The following is a 25,504-nucleotide window of genomic DNA, read 5'->3' on the forward strand; positions in this document are numbered from 1 at the left end:
TGATAGAATCAGTGATTGTTCCTCATCTACCTGATGATGGTGAGGGATGGTGTGATCTTCCTGTGTGGAATCCCGGGAATACAGAGGACGGGGACATCTCTCTGGTGGGTTCCCATTACTGGATCCATCTGTAGGAAACACACACACTGACTGAATACATTGTTTCTATGTGTTTATCAGATGATGGGGGATCTAGTTGGAGCCTCCGTACTGCTCTCTCCTTTACAATAAAGTCTCCTCTTACCCGGTGATGTGAGGGGCGGCTGATTGTCCATCATGACGTCCTTGTAGAGATCCTTGTGTCCTTCTAAATACTCCCACTCCTCCATGGAGAAATAGACAGTGACATCCTGACACCTTATAGGAACCTGACACACACAATGATACAGTCACCATCCAGACACATCCCTTGTCTGTTACTGGATAATGTCCCAGAATTCCCGGCACCGCTCACCTCTCCTGTCAGCAGCTCCATCATCTTCTTGGTGACTTCTAGAATCTTCTTAATGTTGCTTATCTCAAGTGTCAGGGAGTGAGGTGGAGGCACTGTGATGGTCAAATAATCTCTAGAATTCACAGGAGGAAAACTCTAAAAAAAAAACAAAAAAACAAACAAACAGTAATATCATGTCACATTCCCAGAATCCTCCTCACCTATCCAGTCAGGTCTGTGTTTTGTTAAAAGGGATAAGAGGGAAGTCATGTGACCTCCCAGATTCCTCCTCATTTTCTGGTCAGGTCTGTGTTTTATTAATAGAAATAAGAGTGATATCATGTGACCTCCCAGAATCCTCCTCACCTCTTTGGTCAGCAGGTAGATGATCTCCAGGGTCAGGTTTAGTATCCTCTCAGTCCAGTCCTCCTCCATCCTCATCGGTGTAGTCATGTGATCTATGCAGGTTTCTCTCTAGATGAAAAGCAGAGAATTATCTGGACTCTATTGGTTGTACATTATTAGGATGGGGATGTAAGGGTAGAATAGGCAAGCTGCCCCCAGTAGGAATTTGCACATATGTAGGGAGCAGCTTTGCTCTAGTGTTTGCATTTGTAGATAGCTTGGTAACCAGTGATATACTTGGTTATAAAAAGTTACTTCCAATCCCTGCTAGCAGGATTAGACACTCCAGCTTGGAGGGTTGTGTTATGTTATAAAGTGGAACTTCCAGGAAGAAAAAATAGAATTGGACCACATGATCTTCCAAGCAAAAGCTGCTGCTGTATTTCATCCAGACTAGAAGCATAGACTATTGGGCAAGCGTTCCTTTGTTCTAATAGTTTAATTGTTGGATCTTGTGTGCATGTGAAGTCTGGTGACAAGTGTCCGTGTGTAGCGGTCACCTTGCGGTATATTATGTGAAATGCTTAAATAAAAAAAGAGTTTATAACCCCTTTTCGTCCAGGATTCTCTAGCTAGCTATAGTTTGGGGCTCACTAAGCAGCATAGGATAGTGCCATGTTAGACATGCAATGGCCTACATGTATCTGGAGGTTTTTGTTGTATGGCAAAATTAGAAACTGTTGGAGATTGAGGAGCAGAGTAGATAGGCTGACTCTGAGGTCCAGTGTCATACCACAGACTGTGTCTATAAGGGGCTGCAGAGGATCTCTGCATCATCGCTAACCCAGTGTTTAGCTTACCAAAAATCAGAATGGATTTTGCACATGCAATATTTTTGCTGGAAAAAAAAATATATATACACATTATATTATGTATATTTATATACATACACACATGCACTGAGCAAAATTATAAACACAACACTTTTGTGTTTGCCCCTATTTATCATGAGCTGAACTCAAAGATCTATGACTTTTTCTATGAACACAAAAGGCCTATTTCTCTAAAATACATATCTGTCTAAATCTGTGTTAGTGAGCACTCCTCCTTTGCCGAGATAATCTGTTCACCTCATAGGGGTGGCATGTCAAGATGTTGATTAGACAGCATGATTATTGCACAGGGGTGCCTTAGGCTGGCCACAATAAAAGGCCACTCTAAAATGTGCAGTTTTATTGTATTGGGGGGGACGGAGAGGGGGGGGGGGTCCAAAAACCAGTCAGCATCTGGTGTGACCACTATTTGCCGTTTTTTAGCACATCTTTCACATAGAGTTGATCAGGTTGTTGATTGTGGCCTGTGGAATGTTGGTCCATTCCTCTTTAATGGCTGTGCAAAGTTGCTGGATATTGGCAGTAACCAGAACACGCTGTCGTATATGCCGATATGGTGAGGATGGTGTGTTCAGGGTGATGTGCAGTGTTAGTTTTCCACCACACATAGCATTTTGTTTTTAGGCCAAAAACTTAAATTTTGGTCTCATCTAACCAGAGCACCTTCTTCCACATGTTTGCTGTGTCCCCCACATGGCTTCTCACAAACTGCAAACGGGACTTCTTATGACTTTCTTTCAACAATGGCTTTCTTCTTGCCACTCTTCCATAAAGGCCAGATTTGTAGAGAGCATCACTAATAATTGTCCTGTGGACAGATTCTTCCACCTGAGCTGTGGATCTCTGCAGCTCCTCCAGAGTTACCATGGGCCTCTTTGCTGCTTCTCTGATGAATGTTCTCCTTGCCCGGCCTGTCAGTTTAGGCGGACGGCCATGTCTTGGTAGCTTTGCAGTTGTGCCATACTCTTTCTATTTTCGGATGATGGATTGAACAGAGCTCTGTGAGATGTTCAAAGCTTGGGGTATTTTTTTTTTTTATAACCTAACCCTGCTTTAAACGTCTCCACAACTTTATCCCTGATCTGTCTGGTGTGTTCCCTGGCCTTCATGATGCGGTTTGTTCACTAAGGTTCTCTAACAAACCTCCGAGGGCTTCTCAGAACAGCTGTATTTATACCGAGATTCAAATTACACACAGGTGAACTCTTTTTACTAATTAGGCGACTTCTGAAGGCAATTGGTTCTACTAGATTTTAGTTAGGGGTATCAGAGTAAAGGGGGCTCAATACAAAATGCTTCTCCAGAGAGAATAAGTTTAGTGCTCCTTCCTTCAGTGTACCTTTCCTCATAACTAATATCCTCCAGACCCTTTATTAGCTTTGTTGCCCTTCTTTGGGCTCACTCCATTTCCAGTACATCCTTCCTGAGGACTGGTGCCCAGAACTGGACAGCATACTCCAGGTGCTGCTGGACCAGAGTCTTGTAGAGCGGGAGAATTATCATTATCTCTGGCATTAATCCCCTTTTTAATGCCAGTATTCTGTTTGCTTTGTTAGCAGCAGCTTGGCACTGCATGCCATTGCTGAGCCTTTCATCTACTAGGACCCCCAGCTCCTTTTCCATCCTAGATTCCCCCAGAGGTTCTCCCCCCAGTGTATAGATTGCATTCATATTTTTGCCACCCAAATGCATTATTTTACATTTTTCTACATTGAACCTCATTTGCCATGTAGTTGCCCACCCCATTAATTTGTTCAGATCTTCTTGCAAGGTTTCCACATCCTGCGGAGAAGTTATTGCCCTGCTTAGCTTAGTATCCTCCGCAAATACAGAGATTGAGCTGTTTACCCCATCCTGCAGGTCGTTTATGAACAAATTAAATAGGATTGATCCCAGCACAGAACCCTGGGGGACCCCACTACCCACCCCTGACCATTCCGAGTACACCCCATTTATCACCACCCTCTGAACCCGCCCTTGTAGCCAGTTTTCACTCCATGTACTCGCCCTATGGTCCATGCCAACCGACCTTATTTTGTACAGTAAACATTTATGGGGAACTGTGTCAAAGGCTTTTGCAAAATCCAGATAAACTACGTCTACGGGCCTTCCTTTATCTAGATGGCAGCTCACCTCCTCATAGAAGGTTAATAGATTGGTTTGGCAAGAACGATTCTTCATGAATCCATGCTGATTACTGCTAATGATACCGTTCGCATTACTTAAATCTTGTATATAGTCCCTTATTATCCCCTCCGAGAGCTTACATACTATTGATGTTAGGCTAACTGGTTTGTAATTCCCAGGGATATATTTTGGGCCCTGTCAGCAATGAGCAGAGAACAGCTCTGCACTGGATCGAGGAAATGTTTTTTTAAATCACGAGGGGAGTTGAGATGCGATCTCGATTCTTTAACGATTATCGTGTAGCTCTAAAATATTATATAATATATATCATTTTTTTTTTTTATTACACATCCACACAGTATCTCACAGGGAGTACACCCCTCACATTTTTGTAAATATATTATATCTTTTCATGTGACAAAACTGAAGAATTACACTTTGCTACATTATCATTCCAAGCATTCCCCTTTAATCAGGGTTCCCAGAGCCCCTGTTACTTCAGAACCTGCAGAATTTCCACTTGCACTGCAAAGAACCCCCCCCCCCCCCCCCCACACACACACACACACACACACACACACAGAGTTATGCTGGCCATACACGGTTAGAATATCGTTCGGAAAAACGTCCGCTACGCTCGATCGTTCGACATTCGAAACGTTAGTGGTTACATTTCGATTCTCGAAATGCAAATTTTGTTCTGAAAAAAAAAAAACAACATGTTGGATTTTTTTTTCACAAAAACGATTGATTTTCGAACGATTAGTAGTGTAATCGAACTAAAAGAGTTTGAAAAATTGACAGCGCATGCGCATTTCCGCTGCTTATATAATCGATCGAGGACAATTGTACTATTTATGTTGTTATCGATAGCCAATATGTCGAATATTGGGCGGCATCTATTGATACAATGTTGGCGTTCTCGCATGCACGTTTGACAAATTTTACAATTTGCGAACGTTTTTTCCGAACGATATTCTAACCGTGTATGGCCAGCATTAGAAATCACCCCCTAGGGAACACATTTAACCCTTTTATTGCCCGTGACCCCTTCCCTGCCAGTGTCATTAGTACGGTGACAGTGCTTCTTTTTTTTTCTTTTTTCTTTTTTTTAGCACGGATCACTATTAGCGTCACTGGTCCCAAAAAATTATCACTTAGTGTCAAATGTGTGTCACAATGTTGCAGTCCCGTTAAAATAAAAAAAAAATAAAAAAAAAAAAAAAAAGGGGATTACTGATCATCGCTATTACTAGTAAAATAATATGTAAAAAAAAAAAAAAAAAAAAAAGTCCATAAATCTATCCCATTGTTTGTAGAAGCTATAACTTTTTCCCAAACCAATCAATATATGCTTGTTGGGATATTTTTTTCCCAAAAAATATTTAGCAGAATACATATAGTATAGGCCTAAATTGATGAAGAAATTCGATTTTTTTTTGATTGGATGTTTTCTAGCAAAAAGTAAAAAATATTGTTTTTTTTTTCAAAATTGGTTGGTCTTTTTTTGTTTATAGTGCAAAAAAAAAACACCCCCCAAAAAAAAACACCCCCCAAAAAAAAAAAAAAAAACGCATTAGTGATCAAACACCACCAATAGAAAGTCAATTTGTGGAGAAAAACTTAGTTAGACTTACCAGTGATGGTATTTCTAAGAGCCTTTCAGGACAACCCTGGAGAGAGTGCAGTGACAGATAGGAACTGCAGGAGACACCTCCTTACATCCAAAGTATAGAAGGCTTCTTTGCCTGCATTGGCAGGATTCGAGGAGAACGTGCGCAACACTATTTCCTGTGAGCGGTGAAATTTTGAAGAAACCTTGGGTAATTTTCTTAAGACCAACGGTATTAGAGGGAAGGGGGGGGGGGAGGCATAGCGCAGTTGGTAATGCTATGGAAGTGCGAGAGCATCTATGCCTATGGCTTGGTCTTCTCGGTGAAGAGAAAAGAAGTTGTGGACCTTTGAGTTCTGTTGACTGGCAAACAAAACAAGTCTACCTGAGGATGCCCCCATGCTTCGGAGAACATCAGAAAAACTTCCTGATTCAAGCTCCACTCTGCTTCTATCAATCTCCTTCTGCTGAACAGATCTGCTAACAAATTTTGAGAACCCTTTAGGTGAATCGCCGACAGCTGTTCTGCCCAGGAGAAAAGTTGATTGGCTCGATCCATAAGACCTCCTGGTTCCCCGCTGCTTGAGGACATATGCCACCGCAGTCATATTGTCCAAAAGAACCTGAACATGATGTCCCTTCACCGGTTGGTGAAAAGCTAGAAGACCTAAAAAGATGGCTCTTAGTTCTTGCCAGTTTGACGACCTCCGGGCTTCTGCTGTCCCCTGCGCCATTAGACTGTCCAGGTGGGCTCCTCAACCCCAGGAACTTGCGTACGTTGTTAGACGTTTGTCTAGTGGAAAGACCCAGGAAAGGCCTTCCGTCAGGAGTCCCTCCACCACCACAGTGCTCGTTTCACTTTTGAAGTAAGCCTGATCTGCTTTTCTAGTGAAATCTGATGTGACCAAGTCTGTAAGATGTTCAATTGGAGTGGTCTGGAATGAAACCTGGCCCATTGTACCACCAGGATCGAGGCCGTAAGAAGTCCTAATACCGCCATGGTGGATCGGACTGAAACTGAATAATTCGTTTGAATTTGCTTTACCGCCACATAGACCTTTTCCCAACTTTGCCTGCGGTAAGAAGACTTTCTGGAGGACTGAATGGATTGTATAGCCCAGAAAAATTACTTCTTGACTTGGATCCAGGTTCGATTTGTCCGAGTGCTTTCACACTGAGGCGATGCACTGGCAGGATGTTAAAAAAACAAGTCCTGCAAGCAGCACCTTTGGAGCGGTGTACACCGCCCCTCCACCACTCCTGCCCATTGATATGAATGGGCACCACTGCCAAAGCGCATGCAATGTGCTTTGGCAGTGGCGCTTCACAGGCGCATTTAACCCCTTCCTTGGCCGCTAGCTGGGTTATATCCACACCACTAGCAGCCGAACAGCACCCCACAGTAAAGCGCCGCTAAAACTAGCAGTGTTTTACCGTCAATGCCTGCCTGCCTGCTCCAGTGTGAAAGCAGCCTTAAAGTGGGGTACCCCCTAAAAAAAAAAAAATTAAAAGTCAGCAGCTACAAATACTGCAGCTGCTGGCTTTTAATAATCGGACACTTACCTGCCCCAGGGTCCAGCGATGCGGGGGAACGAAGCCCCCCCCTCGCTCCCCGCTCCGCTCGCGGCGCCGTCATGCATACTGTGGGCACCCGGCTGTGGCTTCACAGCCGGGCACCCACTGCGCATGCGCGAGCGGCGCAGGGCGCCGTGATACGCCGTACAGTCACCTGGGACACATGACAGGTCCCAGGTGAATGTGCGGCGCGAGGGGAAGTGATGTCACCAGCCCGGGCAATGAAGAAGGCAGACTACGAGGGACCCCCTAGCAACCGGTATTTAGAGGTGAGCAAAAACTTTTTTTTTTGCCAATTATTTTTTTTTTTTTTTTTTTTTACGCATTTTAAGTAGTTTTATTTTTTTGGTGGCAACACCACTTTAAGTGATACAGAAAATGTAACCATTTATTAAACAAAACAAACCTCCAATCAGTTTACTTGTATGTATAATTTAGATAAAAAAAACAAAAAACTATATATTAAATAAAAACAGGTAATCAAAACTTTTGGTGATAAAAAAAAAATAGGCTAACTTTCCCGTTTTAGTTTTTTTTTTAAATCATCAGTGTATTTTTTTCCAAAAAAAGACCTCTGCACAAATGCTGTGTGACATAAAATATTGCAACGACCGCTATTTTATTCCCTAGGATCTCTGCTAAAAAAATATATATAATTTTTGGGGGTTCCAAGTGATTTTCTGGCAGAAAATACAGGATTTTTACTTGTAAGCGACAAGTGTCAGAAAAGATTTAGTCTTTAAATGGTTAAACTGAGAACTTATAAATGAACTGAGCTCAGTGTGTAGAAGTGTAAACATTGTATTTCTTGGCAGACTGCCCAGAGAGGAGGAAAGTCGCTTCACTGAAGACTCAGGCAACTTGCATTGACTTCTATTATAGAATATTATATTATATTATATATATTATTATAGAAGTCATTTGCAAGTCGCGCTGTAGTTATAATCGGCCTTTTTATCAGCACAATCCGCCGATGCCGATTAATAAAAAATATCGGCCGATATATCGGTTGACCTCTACCGCGAGGTATGAGAGGCTCATACCTAGTTAATCACTTCTAATAGATAACCATCAATATAAATATAAAGTGACTTCAGTGCATAAACCATTTAAACATTACTGGGTGTAAATAGAAAATAAGATCGTATTACCGCCTCTGCTGCCACTTCCAGCAATGTCTTCTCTCTACTTCCTCCCGACTCACCTCTCACCCGGAACTTACTATTAATACCTGACATCACTTCCTGTGTATACCTGACATCACTTCCTGCCTTCATTCCATAGAGTCTTCCTGTCTGGGTAGAAGTGAGATCACCACCTTGTGGAGCTCAGAGGAACTGCATCCCCAAGAAACTTCTCATAGTGAATCAAACCGGGACAAACTAGTCAATGGCTAATGAATGCAAACATCCCAACATTTTGACATGGAAATGAGGGACACTCACAGCTCCCAACTGTCCCTGATTTTGGGGGATTGACCCCTGATTTGGAGCAATGTCCCTCGTTCTCCCCTCATTTGTCCCTCATTTTGCTCTGATCTATATAGTGGTGTATAAAATGCACTTTTTATCTTTCAAAAAGCTGCATTTGTACATTTTAAAAGCCGATATAAAGGAACAGTAGCGGTTAAAAAAAAAGCCCTTGTGTATTTAATGAACTTTTTTTGGTTAATTCTCCTTTAAGTGGGCGTGTCCTATGCCTAAATTTGTTTGCTAGTAGGTGTCCCTCATTCCCATCTCAAAATGTTGGGAGGTATGGACACCTATCAGCAAAAGTATGCAGGCATTAGACACACCCCCTGCCGCACCCCCTTAAAGGAGAATTATAAAAAAATGATTAGTTAACCACTTAAGGACCGAGCCTCTTTTTGAGATTTGTTGTTTACAAGTTAAAAGCAGTTTTTTTTGCGAGAAAATTACTTAAAACTCCCCAAACATTATACATTTTTTTCCTAGAGAATAAAATGGCAGTCGTTGCAATACTTTCTGTCACACCGTATTTGCGCAGCGGTCTTACAAGCGCACTGTTTTTTTAATAAAAAAAATACACTTTTTTAAATTATAAAATAAGACAACAGTAAAGTTAGCCCAATGTTTTTTATATTGTGAAAAGATAATGTTACGCCGAGTAAATTGATACCCAACATGTCACGCTTCAAAATTGCGCCCACTCGTGGAATGGTGACAAACTTTTACCCTTATAAATCTCCATAGGCGACGTTTAAAAAATTCTACAGGTTGCATGTTTTGAGTTACAGAGGAGGGTCTAGGGCTAGAATTATTGCTCTCGCTCTACTGATCGTGGCGATACCTCACATGTGTTGTTTCAACACCGCTTTCACATGCGGGCGCGAATCACGTATGCGTTCGCTTCTGCACGCGAGCAGAATAAAAATATATTTTTTCTTATTTATTTTACCTTTTATTTTTACACTTGTTTAAAAAAAAAAAAAATTGTGTCACTTTTATTCCTATTACAAGGAATGTAAACATCCCTTGTAGTAAAAAAGCATGACAGGACCTCTTAAATATGAGATCTGGGGTCAAAAAGACCTCACATCTCATATTTACACTAAAATGCAATAAAAATGAATAAATAAATACATTTGTCATTTAAAAAAATGCAAAAAATAAATAAAAATGGCCCTTTAAGAGCTATGGGCGGAAGTGAAGTTTTGACGTCGCTTCCGCCCTGCAATGGTATGGAGACGGGTGGGGGCCATCTTCCCCTCACTCATCTCCTTAACCAGCAAGGGTGAAGATCTGATCGCCTCCGCCCCTGCCTTCGCCGCTGCCTCCGGTAAGTGGTAGAGGGCATAGCTCCCAACTGTCCCTGATTTCGGGGGACTGTCTCTGATTTGGAGTAATGTCCCTCTTTCCCCCTCATTTTGGTCTGATCTATATAGATGTATATAAAATGCATTTTTTATCTTCCAAAAAGTGTTCCCAGCCCTAAACCTTTTCGTCAGATTTCTAAATCGTTGCATTTATGAATTTTAAAACACAAAATAAAGGGATAGTAGTGGTAAAAAAAAAAAGCACTTGTGGGTTTAACTAATCTTTTATTAAAAATAATTCTCCTTTAAGGGGGCATGGCAGGGTGTGTGTCCTATGCCTACATACTTTTGCTAATAGGTGTCCCCAGGGATGGACTGACAACTCATGGGGCCCCCAGGCAATAGGAGATTATGGGGCCCCCGGGCAATAGGAGATTATGGGGCCCCCGGGCAATAGGAGATTATGGGGCCCCCGGGCAATAGGAGATTATGGGGCCCCCAGGCAATCCGAGATTATGGGGCCACACAGTATACACATACATGTACACACAGTATACACAGACATGTTTCTATTGGCTGAGAAGGTACTGGAGAGGTGGGGCAGCTATAATCTCGAGATTTTTAGACCAAAAGGATGTCGGTAAGGGACATTTCAGAGACAGATGTAAAAAAAAAAAAAACACAGATTTTTACATACTTTTCCTGGTTTTACTGAGGCTGGCAACCCTGATGGGGCCCCCTAGTGGCTCGGGGCCCTCGGGCAGTGCCCGAGTGGCCCAATGGTCAGTCCGCCCCTGGGTGACCCTCATTCCCATCTCAAAAAAGTTGGAGTTCTGCCCCATACACACGGTCGGATTTTCTGACGGAAAATGTGCGATCGGATCATGTTGTCGGAAAAACCCAATCGTGTGTGGGCTCCATTGGACTTTTTCCGTCTGAATTTCCGACGCACAAAGTTTGAGAGCAGGATCTAAAATTCTCTGACAACAAAATCAATAAATTCCGATCGTGCGTAGACAATTCCGACGGACAATGTGTCACGCATGCTCAGAATAAACGAAGAGACGAAAGCTATTGGCTACTGGCCCGTTTATAGTCCCGACATACATGTTTGACGTCACTTCGTTCAGAACGATCGGAATGTCCGACAACTTTGTGCGACCGTGTGTATGCAAGACAAGTTTGGGCCAAAATCCGTCTGAAAAAATATTTTTGTGGTCGGAATGTCTGACCGTGTTTATAATAATCAGTTTCCATTTTATTGTCTTTCTAGCATCCATTTTTTAAAACAGTTATGTACACGTTTTGTTTTCAAGTTTCTAGTTTTGTTTCTCTTAAAGAGCAAGTAAACCCTGATGAGTTTACTTCCTCTTTCATTCCCTGCAAAGGTAAAGCATAATGGACTACTATGCATCGCATAGTAGTCCATTATGTGTCACTTACCTGACACAGGAGCCAGCGAAGTCACCGCTGTCCCCTGTAGTCCAGCACATCCATCTTCTCGGTGGGTCTCGCTGCTCCGGCGCTGTCATTCGGCGAAGCCGCGATGACGTCACTCCTGCGCATGCGCACGGGAGCCGCCACGACGGGCATATTGCTGTTGACCGTGGCGCTCTCAGTGCGCCTGCACGCCGTAGACAGCGGTGCCTGTCTTTCGGCAAATATCTCCTAAACCGTGTAGGTTTAGGAGATATTTCTTGGACCTACAGGTAAGCCTTAATCTAGGCTTACCTGTAGGTCAAAGTGTGTTGTAAGGGTTTACAACCACTTTAAGGCCGCGTACACACGGGCGGACTGTCTGTCCAACTTAGTGCGCTGAAACGTGTTTCAGCGGACAGTCCGCTCGTGTGTGGGCTTCAGCGGACTTTTTCAGCGGACAGTCTGGCGGAAGTCTTTCGGAATTTCCGTAATATTGTCCGTCCAACTTTGGTTTCAGCGGACAGTCCGCTCGTGAGTAGGCAAGTTGGACGGACTAAGTATGGCGCATGCTCAGAAAGGATTTACACGGCCGAAGGTTGCATTGCAGTGTATTGGATGTCGTATTTCTAGTCCCGTCGTACGTGCTGTACACGTCATCGCGCAAGCTTTCAGCGGACTGTCTGTTCATCGTGTGTGGTCAAGTCCGTTCATTCAAAAGTAGGACGGACTAGCACTTCCCCTATATGTCTCCCGTAACACGATCGATGGTATACAGAAAGAGATCAATCGGTTCGTTTGGCAGAACAAAAAACCTAGATTGCACAAGACGCTACTTTTCAGGCCAGCGGACCGTGGGGGTCTGGGGCTCCCTCATCTGTGGTTATATTACCTTGCTGCTAGGCTGGTGCAGTTGGCGCAGTGGCATTATCCCCCAGGTACGGTCCCATGGATCCAATTTGAGAGATCCTCGGTGAGTCCATTTTACCTCCCGGGCCTCCTGTGGACTGATGGGGTTCGCCCCAAACAATTAGCCACTTTGAATGGAGTGGTGGCACAATCCCTTCAACTCTGGTCTTTATACAAAAAGCGATATGCCCTGTGTCCATCCTGCCCCGGCCTGGCCTCTTTTTTGGGGGACCCCAGATTCCCACCGGCTTTCTCATCACCGGAGAGTTTTGAGGGTTGGTCTCAGAGAGACCTGGTTACCCTTGAGGCCCTTTCCCAAGAACCACCCTTTTGCACCTTTGCTTATCTCCAAGAACAGTTTGGGTTGCCTAGAGAAGATTTTTATAAATATTTACAGGTTCGGCACTTCTACACCTCTCATTACTTGCAGAGGAGACTTCCCCCTCCTAATGCCTTTGAAAGGATCTGTAGGTCCTCATCCAGGGATCGTGGCAATATCTCCTGGTTGTACCGGTCTCTTGGAGAGGTGCAGCTACCGGCTAAATCACATGCCATGCTGGGTTGGGAGAGGGAAGTTGGTTTCGAAATGACCCCTGAAGAGTGGGAGGATACGATTACAAACATGCGTAAATGCACAAAATCGTTGGCAGTCAGAGAAACTGCTTTAAAACTACACACAAGATGGTACTACACCCCCACTAGGCTGCATAGGTTTAGCCCATTGGTCCCGGGGAGTTGCTTTCGTGGATGTCCGGAGGCTGGTTCCTTCTCCCATATCTTCTGGAGCTGTGGAGTACTGCAGCCCATTTGGCAGCGGGTAGCTGATAAATTACTCCAGGTTACGGGTTCTAATATTGATATCACGTGCCGGATTGGCCTTTTGTTTGCTGACATCCCGGGACTAACTCCCCCGGCTCAGAAATTAGCTCATACGCTTGTCAGTGCGGTCCATTGGACTGTGGCGTTACACTGGAGATCCCCGGTTGTCCCCTGGGAACAAGTACTGCAACGCATGGAGTCGATCAAACTCATGGAGCGTTTACACCACACTTTGCAAGACTCCATGCATATTTTTGATCGTAAATGGGCCGTTTGGTCGTCTCTGCAATGGATAGCCCCTAGGCCTGACAGTTTGGCTGGGCACAGTGCCTAATGGCAGGGTATGTGAACTCTTTTGATAGCACTCACTTGTGGTAGCATTTTTGTTATCTTTTGGTTTTTCTTTTATCTTCCTACTCACCACTTTCTTTTGTTTTTTTTTCTTTCCCTCAATGATGTACTTTTGCTCACCAGAATTTTCATTTGATATCACCAGGTTGGGTTTAGCATATCAAATTTTAACTTTTCTGTGCATTAACGGTTTTACTGATGTTCCTTTGTATGCTATTCTCTATGGAAACATTTGTACTCGTTGACCTTTCTCTTGTACTTGTCTTAATACTTTCTAATAAAAAACGTTTGTAAACGAAAAGTAGGACGGACTGTCTGTCGGATTGTCTGAAGGACTTAGTTGGCCAGACAGTCCGCCCGTGTGTACGCGGCCTAAGTTACTTTCAATTTCTTGTAAAACATGTGATTTTCTGGAAACGATGATGTCTGTTATTTTTGCTGAGTTTCACTTTTGTCATAGACTGTGCCTCTGTGTTTCATTGGATAATCTGTATGACGTGCGAAGGGTTGAACCTTCTGAAAATACCCTTTTTATATTCGCACAGAAATAATAAACTTTTAGATTGCTCGGAGAGACCTTGCCATTGTTTTGTGTCGGTGTCTCAATGGGTTAATCTCACAGGCCTGTGGGGATTGGAAGTCACACCTTATTCAGAGGTATCGAGGGTCAATCTACCCCAAGACCAGTGATTCTCAACCAGGGTTTCTCCATAAGTTGCTAGGGGTTTCTTCAGCATTGGGCAATTTCTGCCTCTCAGATAAGTTTCCAACGACACCATTGATCTTTTTAGCTATCTGTAAGGAGGTAATTATTCCCAATGACCACAAGTGTAAGGACCATTCTTCCCACTGACCATCACATGAATGTATCATGAGTTGTAGATTTCTAATTTTTAGTAGGGGTTCCCCGAGACTGGAGAACTATTTCAAGGGTTCCTCTGTGTTGAAAAGGTTGAGAAAGGCTGCCCTAGACCATCAAAACCCTAACAGCTTTCATTCGATTGCAGCTGTCCACTCCAGTGGTGCATTTTGGGTTGGTGCTTTCCTAGGCAAGACTAAAATTGTTGCGCCCCCATCTAAAATTGTCCCGCAACTTCCTGTTTAAGATCAACTCCTTCATCTGTAAGATCCCCCTTACATCAGGGTTCCCAGAGTTCCCCATTACACTGCCATTCCTCAGTCTAGGGCACTACAAGTGAAAGCATAGCCGGCTGCCATACCTCAGCCCCCCCACAGAGGGCACTTCAAGTCCTGGCATAGCAGGTTGCCATTCCTTTTATGTGTCTACCTTTTGACTGTTTACCAGGGAAGAGAGTGATTTTGGCAGTACCTGCACAGTGGCTCCAGCCTGGACCTTTCCTGGGAGTGGCTGCACAGTGGTGGTGGGTCAGAAGAAGGAAAGAAGGAGCCAGTGACTGAGAGAGACAAAGTCTCCTCTGTGGAACACTTGTGTATGGAGAAATGAGGCAACTAGCATTTAATAAGGGCTCACAATCTGAGCCTCTTAGCCTAGGCTGGCAAGCAAGCATGCTGGTCCTCTCAGCCATCAACCTCAGGCTCAGCCAGTATACTTAGCTCTCAAGACTAGACCCCAAGTTATCCCATTTAGCAGGCAATTCCTGTATCAGTTACCCCACCATGCTGTACAGCCCAGGCTGAGCTAGCCCACCCAAACTGTGGAGGTCAGACCCACCTAGCCGGTTCAGCTCCAGGCCCAGCTAGGCCAGTCACCTGTCAGGCCCAGGTCCAGCAAGCGCACTTTGCCCAGTTATCCCTCCCAGTTAGTAAGATCACACATTGGGGAAGCATTTAACCTCCTGCCATCGTTATGCTATCCTGAAAAGTCCTGAGAATTAGCAAAGGTGATTTGAGAGGATTCCCCATGGGAGGCCGTCAATATTACTAAAATGGTGATTTGTGACACAATTTCACTAATAAGTGATTTTAGCATTTAGATTTTTTTTTTCTTGTAATTTATGCCTTCACGCCTAATGCCGCGTACACACGAGCGGACTTTTCAACATCAAAGGTCCGACGGAACAATTCCGGCAGACTATTCGATCGTGTGTGGGCTGCAGCGGACTTTTGATTTGCAAAAGTCTGACAGACTTTAGAAATGGAACATGTTTCAAATTTTTCCACCAGAACTCCGCCGGACCCAGTTCCTACCGAGAAATCCGCTCGTGTGTGTGCTAGTCCGACGGACAAAAACCAATGCGAGGGCAGCTATTGGCTACTGGCTATGAACTGCCTTATTCTAGTCTGGTCGTATGTCATCACATTAGAATCCGTCGGACTTTGGTGTGATTGTGTGTGGCCAAGTCCGTTCATTCAGAAAGTCCGTCAGAACTCTGTCAGAACTCCGTCGAAAGTCTGTCGGACTTAAGTCTGGTCGTGTGTACGCGGCATAAGAGTAAAACAAATGTTAATGGCGAAGCACAATTTTTCAACCTGCACATGTATTAGTAAAACCGTAGGTATCATCACAACGACTTATACTGCATACACACGACCGGACTTTTCGACGGACTAGGTCCGGCGGTCTTCCCGACAGACTTTCGGTGGAGGTCCGACGGACTTTCTGAACGAAACGGACTTAGCCACACATGACCGGACTAAGTCTGTTCGAAAGTCCATAAACGGGACTAAAAAAGGAAGTTCAATAGCCAGTAGCCAATAGCTGCCCTTGCGTCGTATTTGGTCCGTCGGACTAGCACACAGACGAATGGTTTTCCCAATTTTTAGTCTGTCGGACTTGAGTCCGTCGAATAGATTTGAAACATGTTTTATTTCTAGGTCCGTCTGACTTTTGGGGAAAAAAAGTCTGCTGGAGCCCACACACAATCGAATTGTCCGACGGATTGCGGTCCGCCAGACCAAGTCTGCCGGAAAGTCCGAACGTGTGTTTGCGGCATTAGTGTATCCAGGTGGATTGTACTGCAATTTTTTCAGGGCAAATTGGACTTTCCTTTGGTGGTAAATGGTAACGGATATCTCCTGATTTTTTTTTGTTATCAAAGAAAAACTGTCCCAAAATAGTGAAAATAAATCTTTTTTTATTTTTTTAAATCTAGCTGTATATTTCTTGCTATTATCATAATTTATTACGAAAGAACAACCCAAAATAAATCCCCCTGCTCCTGGAAATTGCAGAGACACCACATACTGTATACTGAGAATTAAAACAAATACTTATTGTCCCTGGGAGGGAACACAGACTCCCTATATGTTGTCAGGGGACTGGCTGCAGAGGATAGCCTGGGTAGCTTGTAAGTGGGTAGAGATGGTCGAACGATTCGGGCCAAGCAAAAGTTCGACCCGAACATCGCCTGTTTTCTTCCATTTGGCAGAAACACCCAAATTGCCTAATCAGGGCGCAGTGAATAGCTGGTTGTTAAGGAGCAAGGCCGGGAAGCCACCCGCCACATCCTTAATAACTGATGAGTCATCAGCTGTCAGTGGGCTTCCCCGCTGACAGCTGAATAAAAAGCAAAACAAACAGTGCCTGCAAAAAAAAAGTAGGGGGAAAAAAACGGCGTGGGGGTCCCTCCCAATCCATACCAGATTTTAAGGGGAACTCCACACCAAAAAAAAGATGTGGGGTCCCCCCAAAATCTATACCAGACCCTTATACAAGCATGCAGCCTGGCAGGCCAGGAAATGGGATGGCGAGCGAGTGCCCCCACAAACCATACCAGACCACATTCCTTCAACTTGAGGGTGGGTGCTTTGGCCAATAACTTGCATATAAGCCTTCAAAATGGGGACTTTTGATCTTTCATGTTCGGCTCCATTGACTTCAATGGGGTTCGCGGCTCGGGGCTGAACTTTTCCCTTGTTTGGGAGTCCTGGTGCAAACCAAACAGGGGGGTGTTCGGCCCATCTCTACAGTATAAGTGGGTTGTTATTTAGCCTACATAGGTTCTGTCCCAGATGGGAGGATTAGGGTTAATGCTGTTGCCAGGTTTTTCCTCTGGCAGGCTTTTTTGGATCTGACCCACTGGTCCTGTGCCTAGAGAAAGAGACAGTGATCCAGAGCCTAGTGTCTTTGGCCTTGCCTTTAGCCTCTTGTCTTTGGGACGGAGAATTGCTGTCTGTTGTCCGGATCCAAGTTTGCCTGCCTTCAGGAATCTTCTGTAATGTAATGACTGCTGGAACCTGCAGCCTGCCCCAAAGACACCAGCTGCTGGACTCTGCAAAAAAACTGCACACTGCCATACATGGGCTCTCTGTCTACAGGTATGCCGGGGCAGCACACAAGTCTGAGAAAGGAATGAGGGACGTAGGGAAAGAATGGTTTTGTTGCACTTTGTAATGTTCAGAACCTTTTCTAATGTAAAGCTTTCAAACTTTGCCTTCTGCCTGGTCTGAAGTTGTTAAAGAGTGTATACAACTAACCGGTACCTTCTGCACATTGTCTACAGCTTGAGGTTAACAGCACATTGGGATATGAAGACAAGTGGTTACTACGAGTAATGGAAGCCAACAGTCAGTTCAACCAGCCTGTCATTAAGTGTGCACCTTAAGCATTATTAAAATCACTGCTCCCGAAAAAACAGCCGTTTTAAAAACTTTTTTTTTGCATTGATACATGTCCCCTGGGGCAGTACCCGGGTCCCCAAACACTTTTTATGACAATAACTTGTATATAAGCCTTTAAAATTATCACTTTTGATTTCTCCCATAGACTTTTAAAGGGTTTCGAATTTACCGGGAACACCCCAAATTGTTCGCTATTCGGCGAACTGCCAATGTTCGTGTTGAACGTAACATAAAGCCCATCCCTAGTCACCAGTGTCCCTGATCGCCACCACACCAGTCATATGATGAAGCTGTATTGCAATGGTGACAGTATGTGGAAAAAAAAAAATAATGAAGAAAATTATTTTTTTCGATTTCTTAATTTTCCAAAAAATTGTGACAAAATATTACAACTTCAAAAAACTCACCATGCTTCTTACTATATACCTTGGACTGTATACTTAAAAAAAGGGGTCATTTGGGGGGGGGGAGGTATTTGTACTGTCCTGGCATTTTTGGGCCATAAGAAATTAGATAGTCCGTCAGTGCATCAGGATTGATCAATTTTCAGATATATCCTGTATATCCCATAGTTTGTGGACTCTATAACTTTCACACACACTAATATACACTGATTTGGGTAATTATTGCCAAAAGGAATGTATCAGAATACATATTGGCCTAAATTCATGAAGAAAGATTATTTATTTGCAAAGTTTTCTAACAAAAAAGAAGAAAAGCATGTATTTTTTTTTCATTTTCAGTCTTATTGCATTTATTAAGCAAAAAATTTAAAACCCAGCAGTGATTAGATACCACCAAAATAAATCTCTATTATAGCAGCTGATGTCGCCTGCCATCCCCGACAGTTCATGTCGCCTGCCATCCCCGACAGCTCATGTCACCCGCCGTCCCCGACAGCTCATGTCGCCCGCCGTCCATGGCAGCTGATGTCGCCTGTCATTATAGCAGCTGATGTCATCTATCAGTGCTCAGCTCCCCATACCCTTTGTTTGACAATCTCTTGCCTAGTGTCACCTTAAAAATTCAATGGGGTTTGGATTAACATTCAGAACTTATGAGCAGTTCAGTTAAACCCCCTGGAACCGAACCCAGGAATGTTCAGCTCATCCCTACACCCCTCTATGAGTTCTCTGATGTATTACAACGTGTGATTTCCGTGTAAAACATTTTCCGCACTCGAGACAGGAATACGGCCTCTCCCCCGTGTGCAATTTCTGATGTCTAACAAGGTCTGATTTTTCTGAAAAACATTTCCCACACTCAGGACACACATAGGGCTTCTCCCCCGTGTGAGATCTCAGATGTTTCACAAGGTGTGACTTATCGATAAAACACTTCCCACACTCTAGGCAGGAATATGGCCTCTCTCTCGTGTGAGATCTCTGATGTCTAACAAGAGCTGATCTCTGTGATAAACATTTCCCACACTTGGGACAGGAATACAGCTTATCCCCTGTGTGAGATTGCTGATGTCTAACAAGTATTGATTTTTGTGAAAAACATTTCCCGCACTCAGGGCAGGAATACGGCTTCTCCCCCGTGTGCGATCTCTGATGTGTAACTAGGGCTGATTTCCGACTAAAACATTTCCCGCACTCAGAACAAGAATGAAACTTCTCACTGGTGTGAGACCTCTGATGTACAGTAAGACCTAATTCAGAGCTGAAACTTTCCCCACATTCAGGACAGTAAAATTCCTCCTTCCCCTGAATTCCGGCACCATCCCTCACAGAACGAGGTAGCTCAGAGGGATTTGATGGTCTATCCACACTGTGAAGTCCTCCATCCATAGCTGAGCTCCTTGTCTTTTCTCCTACACAAACTCTTGTGATGTCCTCATCTTCCATTTTACAACCTGGAGATAAAGCGAGATGATCCTTTGAGGGTTCCTCGATGGTGTGCCCTGGAAAAATATAAAAACATGAGCAATAGACATAGCTCCCAACAGTCCCGGATTTCGAGGGACTGTCCCTGATTTGGAGCAACGTCCCTCTTTCCTTCTCATTTGTCCCTCATTGTGGTCTGATCCATATAGTTGATATAAAATGCACTATTTACCCTTCAAAAAGTGTTTTCAGTGCTAAATCTTTCATCCAAATTCTAAATTGCTGCATTTGAACATTTTAAAAGCCAATATAAATAAATAGTAGTGGTAAAAAAAGCCCTTGTGGATTTAACTCATCTTTTTTTTTTTGGTTAATTCTCCTTTAAGGGGGTGGCGCGGCAGGGGTGGCGTGTCTTATGCCTACATACTTTTGCTAGTAGGTGTCCCTCATTCCCATCGTAAAATGTTGGGAGGTCTGCAATAGATACAAGATGGTTCGTTCACTTAAATCAAGATTCCATCTGGATCAGGTAGATTTTAGGGAGCAGATGTTCTCTGTGGATGTCCCAACCAGCTGTGACTTCCCCTCTTCAACCAATAGGCCTTTGTTCCTCCTCTAAGATCACTTCACATTTGCACAGCCTTGCCAGAAGAGCAGGAACCAATGGGGAATGGGAGGTGCTCTTTACCCAGCCACAAGCCTAGGCACTGGGTCAAGTGGTCTCTGATAATGAAGAGGTTCAAACTTCTGACTTGCAGATCTTTTAGCGTAGAACAAGTGGCCGTAGGCCTAGGCTTCTGGCGTTAAGAACTCTTGACTTTTATGTCATTTTCTGAGTTGTATTGAACTGCATTGTTGTTTTGCAGTATGCTGACATCTAGTGGCAGTTTTGGGCTACTACAACTTTATTATATCATTTTGGCTTATTTCACTATCCTCCTCTCCTATTTAGTGCTAGTTAGTTTAGTCCTAGCAAAAAACATATAGGAGAGCAAAAGATTAGCAGCACGCCCAAATAAAGATATAGAAAAAAAAGTATGAGGAATTTCCCTGCGGGGTTTTGTATTGAAGCAAATAAAAAAAATATGTTTATTACAAAAAAGTATTCTACAAAAAACCATGAGCTTTAAAATCAGAACTGGAAGACATACATAGCATACATTAAGTACAGTGTTGGATCCATGCAAAATGACATCAGTACAATGAACCTTCAAAAATAGTACAGTATCTGTAGAACATCATGTAAAAGGGAGCCCCAATGCGTTTCGACCACATGTAGCATAGGTCTTCTTCAGGCTTGTTTTGTATTGGCTTGTTTTAATATATTCCTCTAAATATTATATATTTTCTAGACATCTGTATTCCCCCCCCCCCCCCCCGAAGAAGACCTATACTACATGTGGTCGAAACGCGTTGGGGCTCCTTTTACATGATGTTCTACAGATACTGTGCTATTTTTGAAGGTTCATTGTACTGATGTATTATTGCACGGATCCAACACTGTACTTAATGTATGCTATGTATGTCTTCCAGTTCTGATTTTAAAGCTCATGCTTTGACTGACATTTGCTAATTTGTAGAATACTTTTTTGTAATAAACTATTTTTTTTTATAATTTAGTTATATTATATTTGCTTTAATACAAAACCCCACAGGGAAATTCCGCATACCTTACCTAGTTAGTTTAGTCCTATTTAGCAGTATTAGCACTTCACAAAGGCAGGTTTAGGAAAGTCAATGTCTTTTAACACTTCAAACAACTTGAAAACCTCCTCTGTACTACAATTAGCTAAAGCAAAATTGTGTTGGATTCAAATTCTGTGTTTTAGTGAAGAGTTAAGCTGCCTGTGGATGGTGCCAAGTTAGAAGGTGACCGTACTGTCCAGACAGACTAGGTCTAAGGAGGTATGCCAATGCATAAAGTTGCATTTGAAAGAGAACAATAACCGTGGAGATCCTGGCAAGACTAAATAGTATTGTATATTAAAATGTAGCTATAGGTCTTCTCAAAGAGTAGGGAGCAACCTCCAAAAGGCAAAATCTGTGTTATTATATCTGTGCTACTATAACTAGGAAATAAACACAAGCTAATACTGCCAGATGATCCCAGAATCTACATAAATCATGTCTGTGTACACAAATTGTGTCTGCAGCACAGAGAGGGGAGGGGGGGGGGGGTTATCTGAGAGAGAAGATCTAAAATGCAGGATGGGTATCAGTAACTGATACTAACCTATTATTGGTTGATATCACTCATCTCCCTCCCTACTCTGGACCAATCAGTGTGCAGTAACCGAGCAGAGATAACAGAAGAATATATTATAGCTCACCTGTGCTGATCTCTGTAGGAGTGTCCTCCTCTTTTTTGAATGTCCTCATCATTTCAGTCTCCTCTGTATATTGAAGCTCATCCCTCTCATACGTCTCTTCTACTTCACCCTCAACTTTAATGATCAACAGATCTTCACCCTAAACCAACAGAAAGGCAGAAAATAACATCTGTAAAATAGAAGTATTTATGATGGGAGATCACATACAAAATATCACCTTGTAGAGTCCACACATCGTCTCCACATGTCAGAGTGTTCAATCACTTTATGTTCCAGACCCTCAACTCCACCCACCTGATGATGGTGAGGGATGGTGTGACCTTCCCGTTGCGAATCCCAGGAATACAGAGGAAGGGGACATCTCTCTGGTGGGTTCCTGGTATTAGGTGACTCCATCCTAATGTCCTTGTAGAGATTCTTTTGTCCTTCAGAACGTTCCTCCATTACACCATAATCCTCATCCTCCTCTTTATACTCTTCTTTAACAACAATATTATTATCCCCGAGTTTTGCACTCTGAATATATTATAAACATTCATTGTATTATACATGCCGTGTATAAATTAGAACCACAAATAATTACCAATCATCTACCTGATGATGGTGGGGGATGGTGTGACCTTCCTGTGTGGAATCCCGGGAATACAGAGGACGGGGACATCTCTCTGGTGGGTTCCCATTACTGGATCCATCTGTAGGAAACACACACAGTGACTGAATACATTGTTTCTATGTGTTTATCAGATGATGGGTGATCTAGGTGGAGCCTCCGTACTGCTCTCTCCTTTACAATAAAGTCTCCTCTTACCCGGTGATGTGAGGGGCGGCTGATTGTCCATCATGACGTCCTTGTAGAGATTCTTGTGTCCTTCTAAATACTCCCACTCCTCCATGGAGAAATAGACAGTGACATCCTGACACCTTATAGGAACCTGACACACACAATGATACAGTCACCATCCAGACACATCCCTTGTCTGTTACTGGATAATGTCCCAGAATTCCCGGCACTGCTCACCTCTCCTGTCAGCAGCTCCATCATCTTCTTGGTGACTTTAAGAATCTTCTTCTTGATGTTCATCTCAGGTGTCGAGGAGGGAGGTGGAGGCACTGTGATGGTCATATGATCTCCAGACTTCACAGGAGGAAAATACTATTCAAGCAAAAACAGTAATATCATGTCACATTCCCAGAATCCTCCTCACCTCTCCGGTCAGGTCTGTGTTTTATTAATAGAGATGAGAGTGATGTCATGTGACCGCCCAGAATCCTCCTCACCTCTCCGGTCAGCAGGTAGATGATCTCCAGGGTGAGGTTTAGTATCTTCTCAGTCATGTGACTCCGGTCCTCCTCCATCCTCATTTGTGCCATCATCTGATCTATACAGGTCTCCTTGTAGACGGATAACTTTGGTAAATGAAAGTAAGAATTATTTGGATGGTATTGGGTACACAATAATAGGATGTGGATGTGAGGGGGGTAATAGGAGGGTTGCTGTACATTTAAGAGCTACTCCCCCCCACGGGAATATATTTATTGTGGACTATTTAGTGTTTGTTACATCTTGGAGGTCCTGAGACCCTCTCAGTCTGCAGGATCAGATATTCCCCTTTCTCTGTTGAGTTTACTTTATACAGCGACATTTGTTTTATTATAATTTTCCTAACAATTTAGTTAGACCTTGTTATTTCATTTCTTTAAAAAAAATAAAAAATAGCGCTGAACCCCTAGATTTTTTCTCTTTCACGTTGTTCAGGTGGATCTCCATCTCTCAGAGGTTGCCTGCTCCTGGTTTAGAGGATCATGTTATTAGAATTTAACTACAAAATGAAGGAAACGTTCATAAGTGGGGAAATGTTCTGCCCCTGGAGGGGTTAATCTAGATTTCCACGCTATATATGTGTGTATCATCGTCTGCTGGAGATAAAAGACATCACAGTGACTATGGAGGAAGAGGACGGACATGACGGGGGGTTACTGGGTGTAAATAGAAAATAAGATCTTATTACCTCCTCTACTGCCACTTCCAGCAATGTCTTCTCTCTACTTCCTCCCGACTCACCTCTCACCCGGAACTTCCTATTTATACCTGACATCAGTTCCTGTCTTCCATAGAGACTTCCTGTCTGGGTAGAAGTGAGATCACCGCCTTGTGGAGCTCAGAGGAACTGCAGCCCCGAAAAATGTCTCATAGTGTGAACACGGCCTGGTGCTGTGTGTGTATGTACTGTATATCCTTATAGATGAGGTCATCTCCACTCCCACCAAGAGGGATAGAATTATATGACTTCCTAGTCCAGCCTTTCTCAGTCAGGTTTCCTCCAAAGTAACAACTGACATCAAGGATCTATAAAGGGGGGCATCTTCCCAGGATAACATCTCCTTCTCACACTTGCTGCTGATATAATGGGTCCTTCTCCCTTTGATCACCAATGTAAGAGACCAATGCACTCATCACTGATAAAGGGGGGTCATTCTCACTACACTGCCCAACATCTTACTGACCTCTTTACACTGCTCTACCTACTACTGACCTCTGTACACTTCCCAACATCTTACCGATCTCTGTGCACTGCCCTACATACTACCGACCTCTGTATACTGCTCTACATACTACTGACCTCTGTACACTGCTCTACATACTACTGACCTCTGTACACTGCTCTACATTCTACTGACCTCTGTACACTGTCCTACATACTACTGACCTCTATACACTGTCCTACATCCTACTGACCTCTGTACACTGTCCTAAATACTACTGACCTCTGTACACTGCTCTACATACTACTGACCTCTGTACACTATCCTGCATACTACTGACCTCTGTACACTGTCCTACATACTACTGACCTCTGTACACTGTCCTGCATACTACTGACCTCTGTACACTATCCTGCATACTACTGACCTCTGTACACTGTCCTACATACTACTGACCTCTGTACACTGTCCTGCATACTACTGACCTCTGTACACTGTCCTACATACTACTGACCTCTGTACACTGTAGAAGTCACAGTACTTAGCAGAACGATCAGTGGCAAATTATGCTTTCAGAGTATGTTTATCTCTGTATGATCTGTTCGGTTGCCCCACATTTAAAGACAGTACTTTTTTAGCAAAACAAATATATCAATGATCTTACTAATAAATCTTGTGTTGTTCTTCTGTCCCTATTATGATAACTCTATACATACACACACACACACACACACACACACACACACACACACACACACACACACACAGTGGAAATTGTAGGCGCTATACTGTATATAGTATGCATGTAACACATAAATAATTTAGTGATATGCTTCTTGTGGAATCAAGCCCATTTTAAATTCATGTCGCACCCCTAATTAAAGTACAGTCTCCTCCTACAATGGCTTGCTGGATACACAGCAAAAGGAAGTTGTCCCTGGAAACTTTTTTGATATGTTAGCAACTATCAAATACCACAATTTTCCTACACTTCGCGCCGCCTAGCTAGATGTAAAAAAATTAACAAGTGCTCACATCTAAAACTGTATGTGTGCGTATTCTG

At 43.3% G+C, this 25,504-nt stretch overlaps 1 protein-coding gene across 1 annotated transcript in view; it reads right to left on the reverse strand.

Annotated features, from left to right (window-relative positions):
• Positions 1–24,032, reverse strand: part of LOC143986851 (uncharacterized) — a 111,828-nt gene extending 87,796 nt beyond the window's left edge. The window contains exons 1-13 of the mRNA XM_077485260.1: positions 23,967–24,032; positions 23,236–23,364; positions 22,976–23,110; positions 22,766–22,889; positions 22,552–22,649; positions 22,252–22,473; positions 21,958–22,096; positions 18,914–19,704; positions 8,137–8,280; positions 800–907; positions 455–589; positions 245–368; positions 31–128 (exon numbers count right to left, since the gene is read on the reverse strand). Of these exons, the coding sequence (XP_077341386.1) occupies positions 31–128; positions 245–368; positions 455–589; positions 800–907; positions 8,137–8,280; positions 18,914–19,704; positions 21,958–22,096; positions 22,252–22,473; positions 22,552–22,649; positions 22,766–22,889; positions 22,976–23,110; positions 23,236–23,331 (2,214 nt within the window). The 5' untranslated portion in view covers positions 23,332–23,364; positions 23,967–24,032. The remainder of the gene's footprint in view (positions 1–30; positions 129–244; positions 369–454; positions 590–799; positions 908–8,136; positions 8,281–18,913; positions 19,705–21,957; positions 22,097–22,251; positions 22,474–22,551; positions 22,650–22,765; positions 22,890–22,975; positions 23,111–23,235; positions 23,365–23,966) is intronic.
• Between the last annotated feature and the right edge of the window lie 1,472 nt (positions 24,033–25,504).

The sequence above is a fragment of the Lithobates pipiens genome, unplaced genomic scaffold (assembly GCF_037356315.1).
Source record: "Lithobates pipiens isolate NorthernLeopardFrog02 unplaced genomic scaffold, aLitPip1_a1.2 Scaffold_18, whole genome shotgun sequence".
Classification (NCBI taxonomy): domain Eukaryota; kingdom Metazoa; phylum Chordata; class Amphibia; order Anura; family Ranidae; genus Lithobates; species Lithobates pipiens.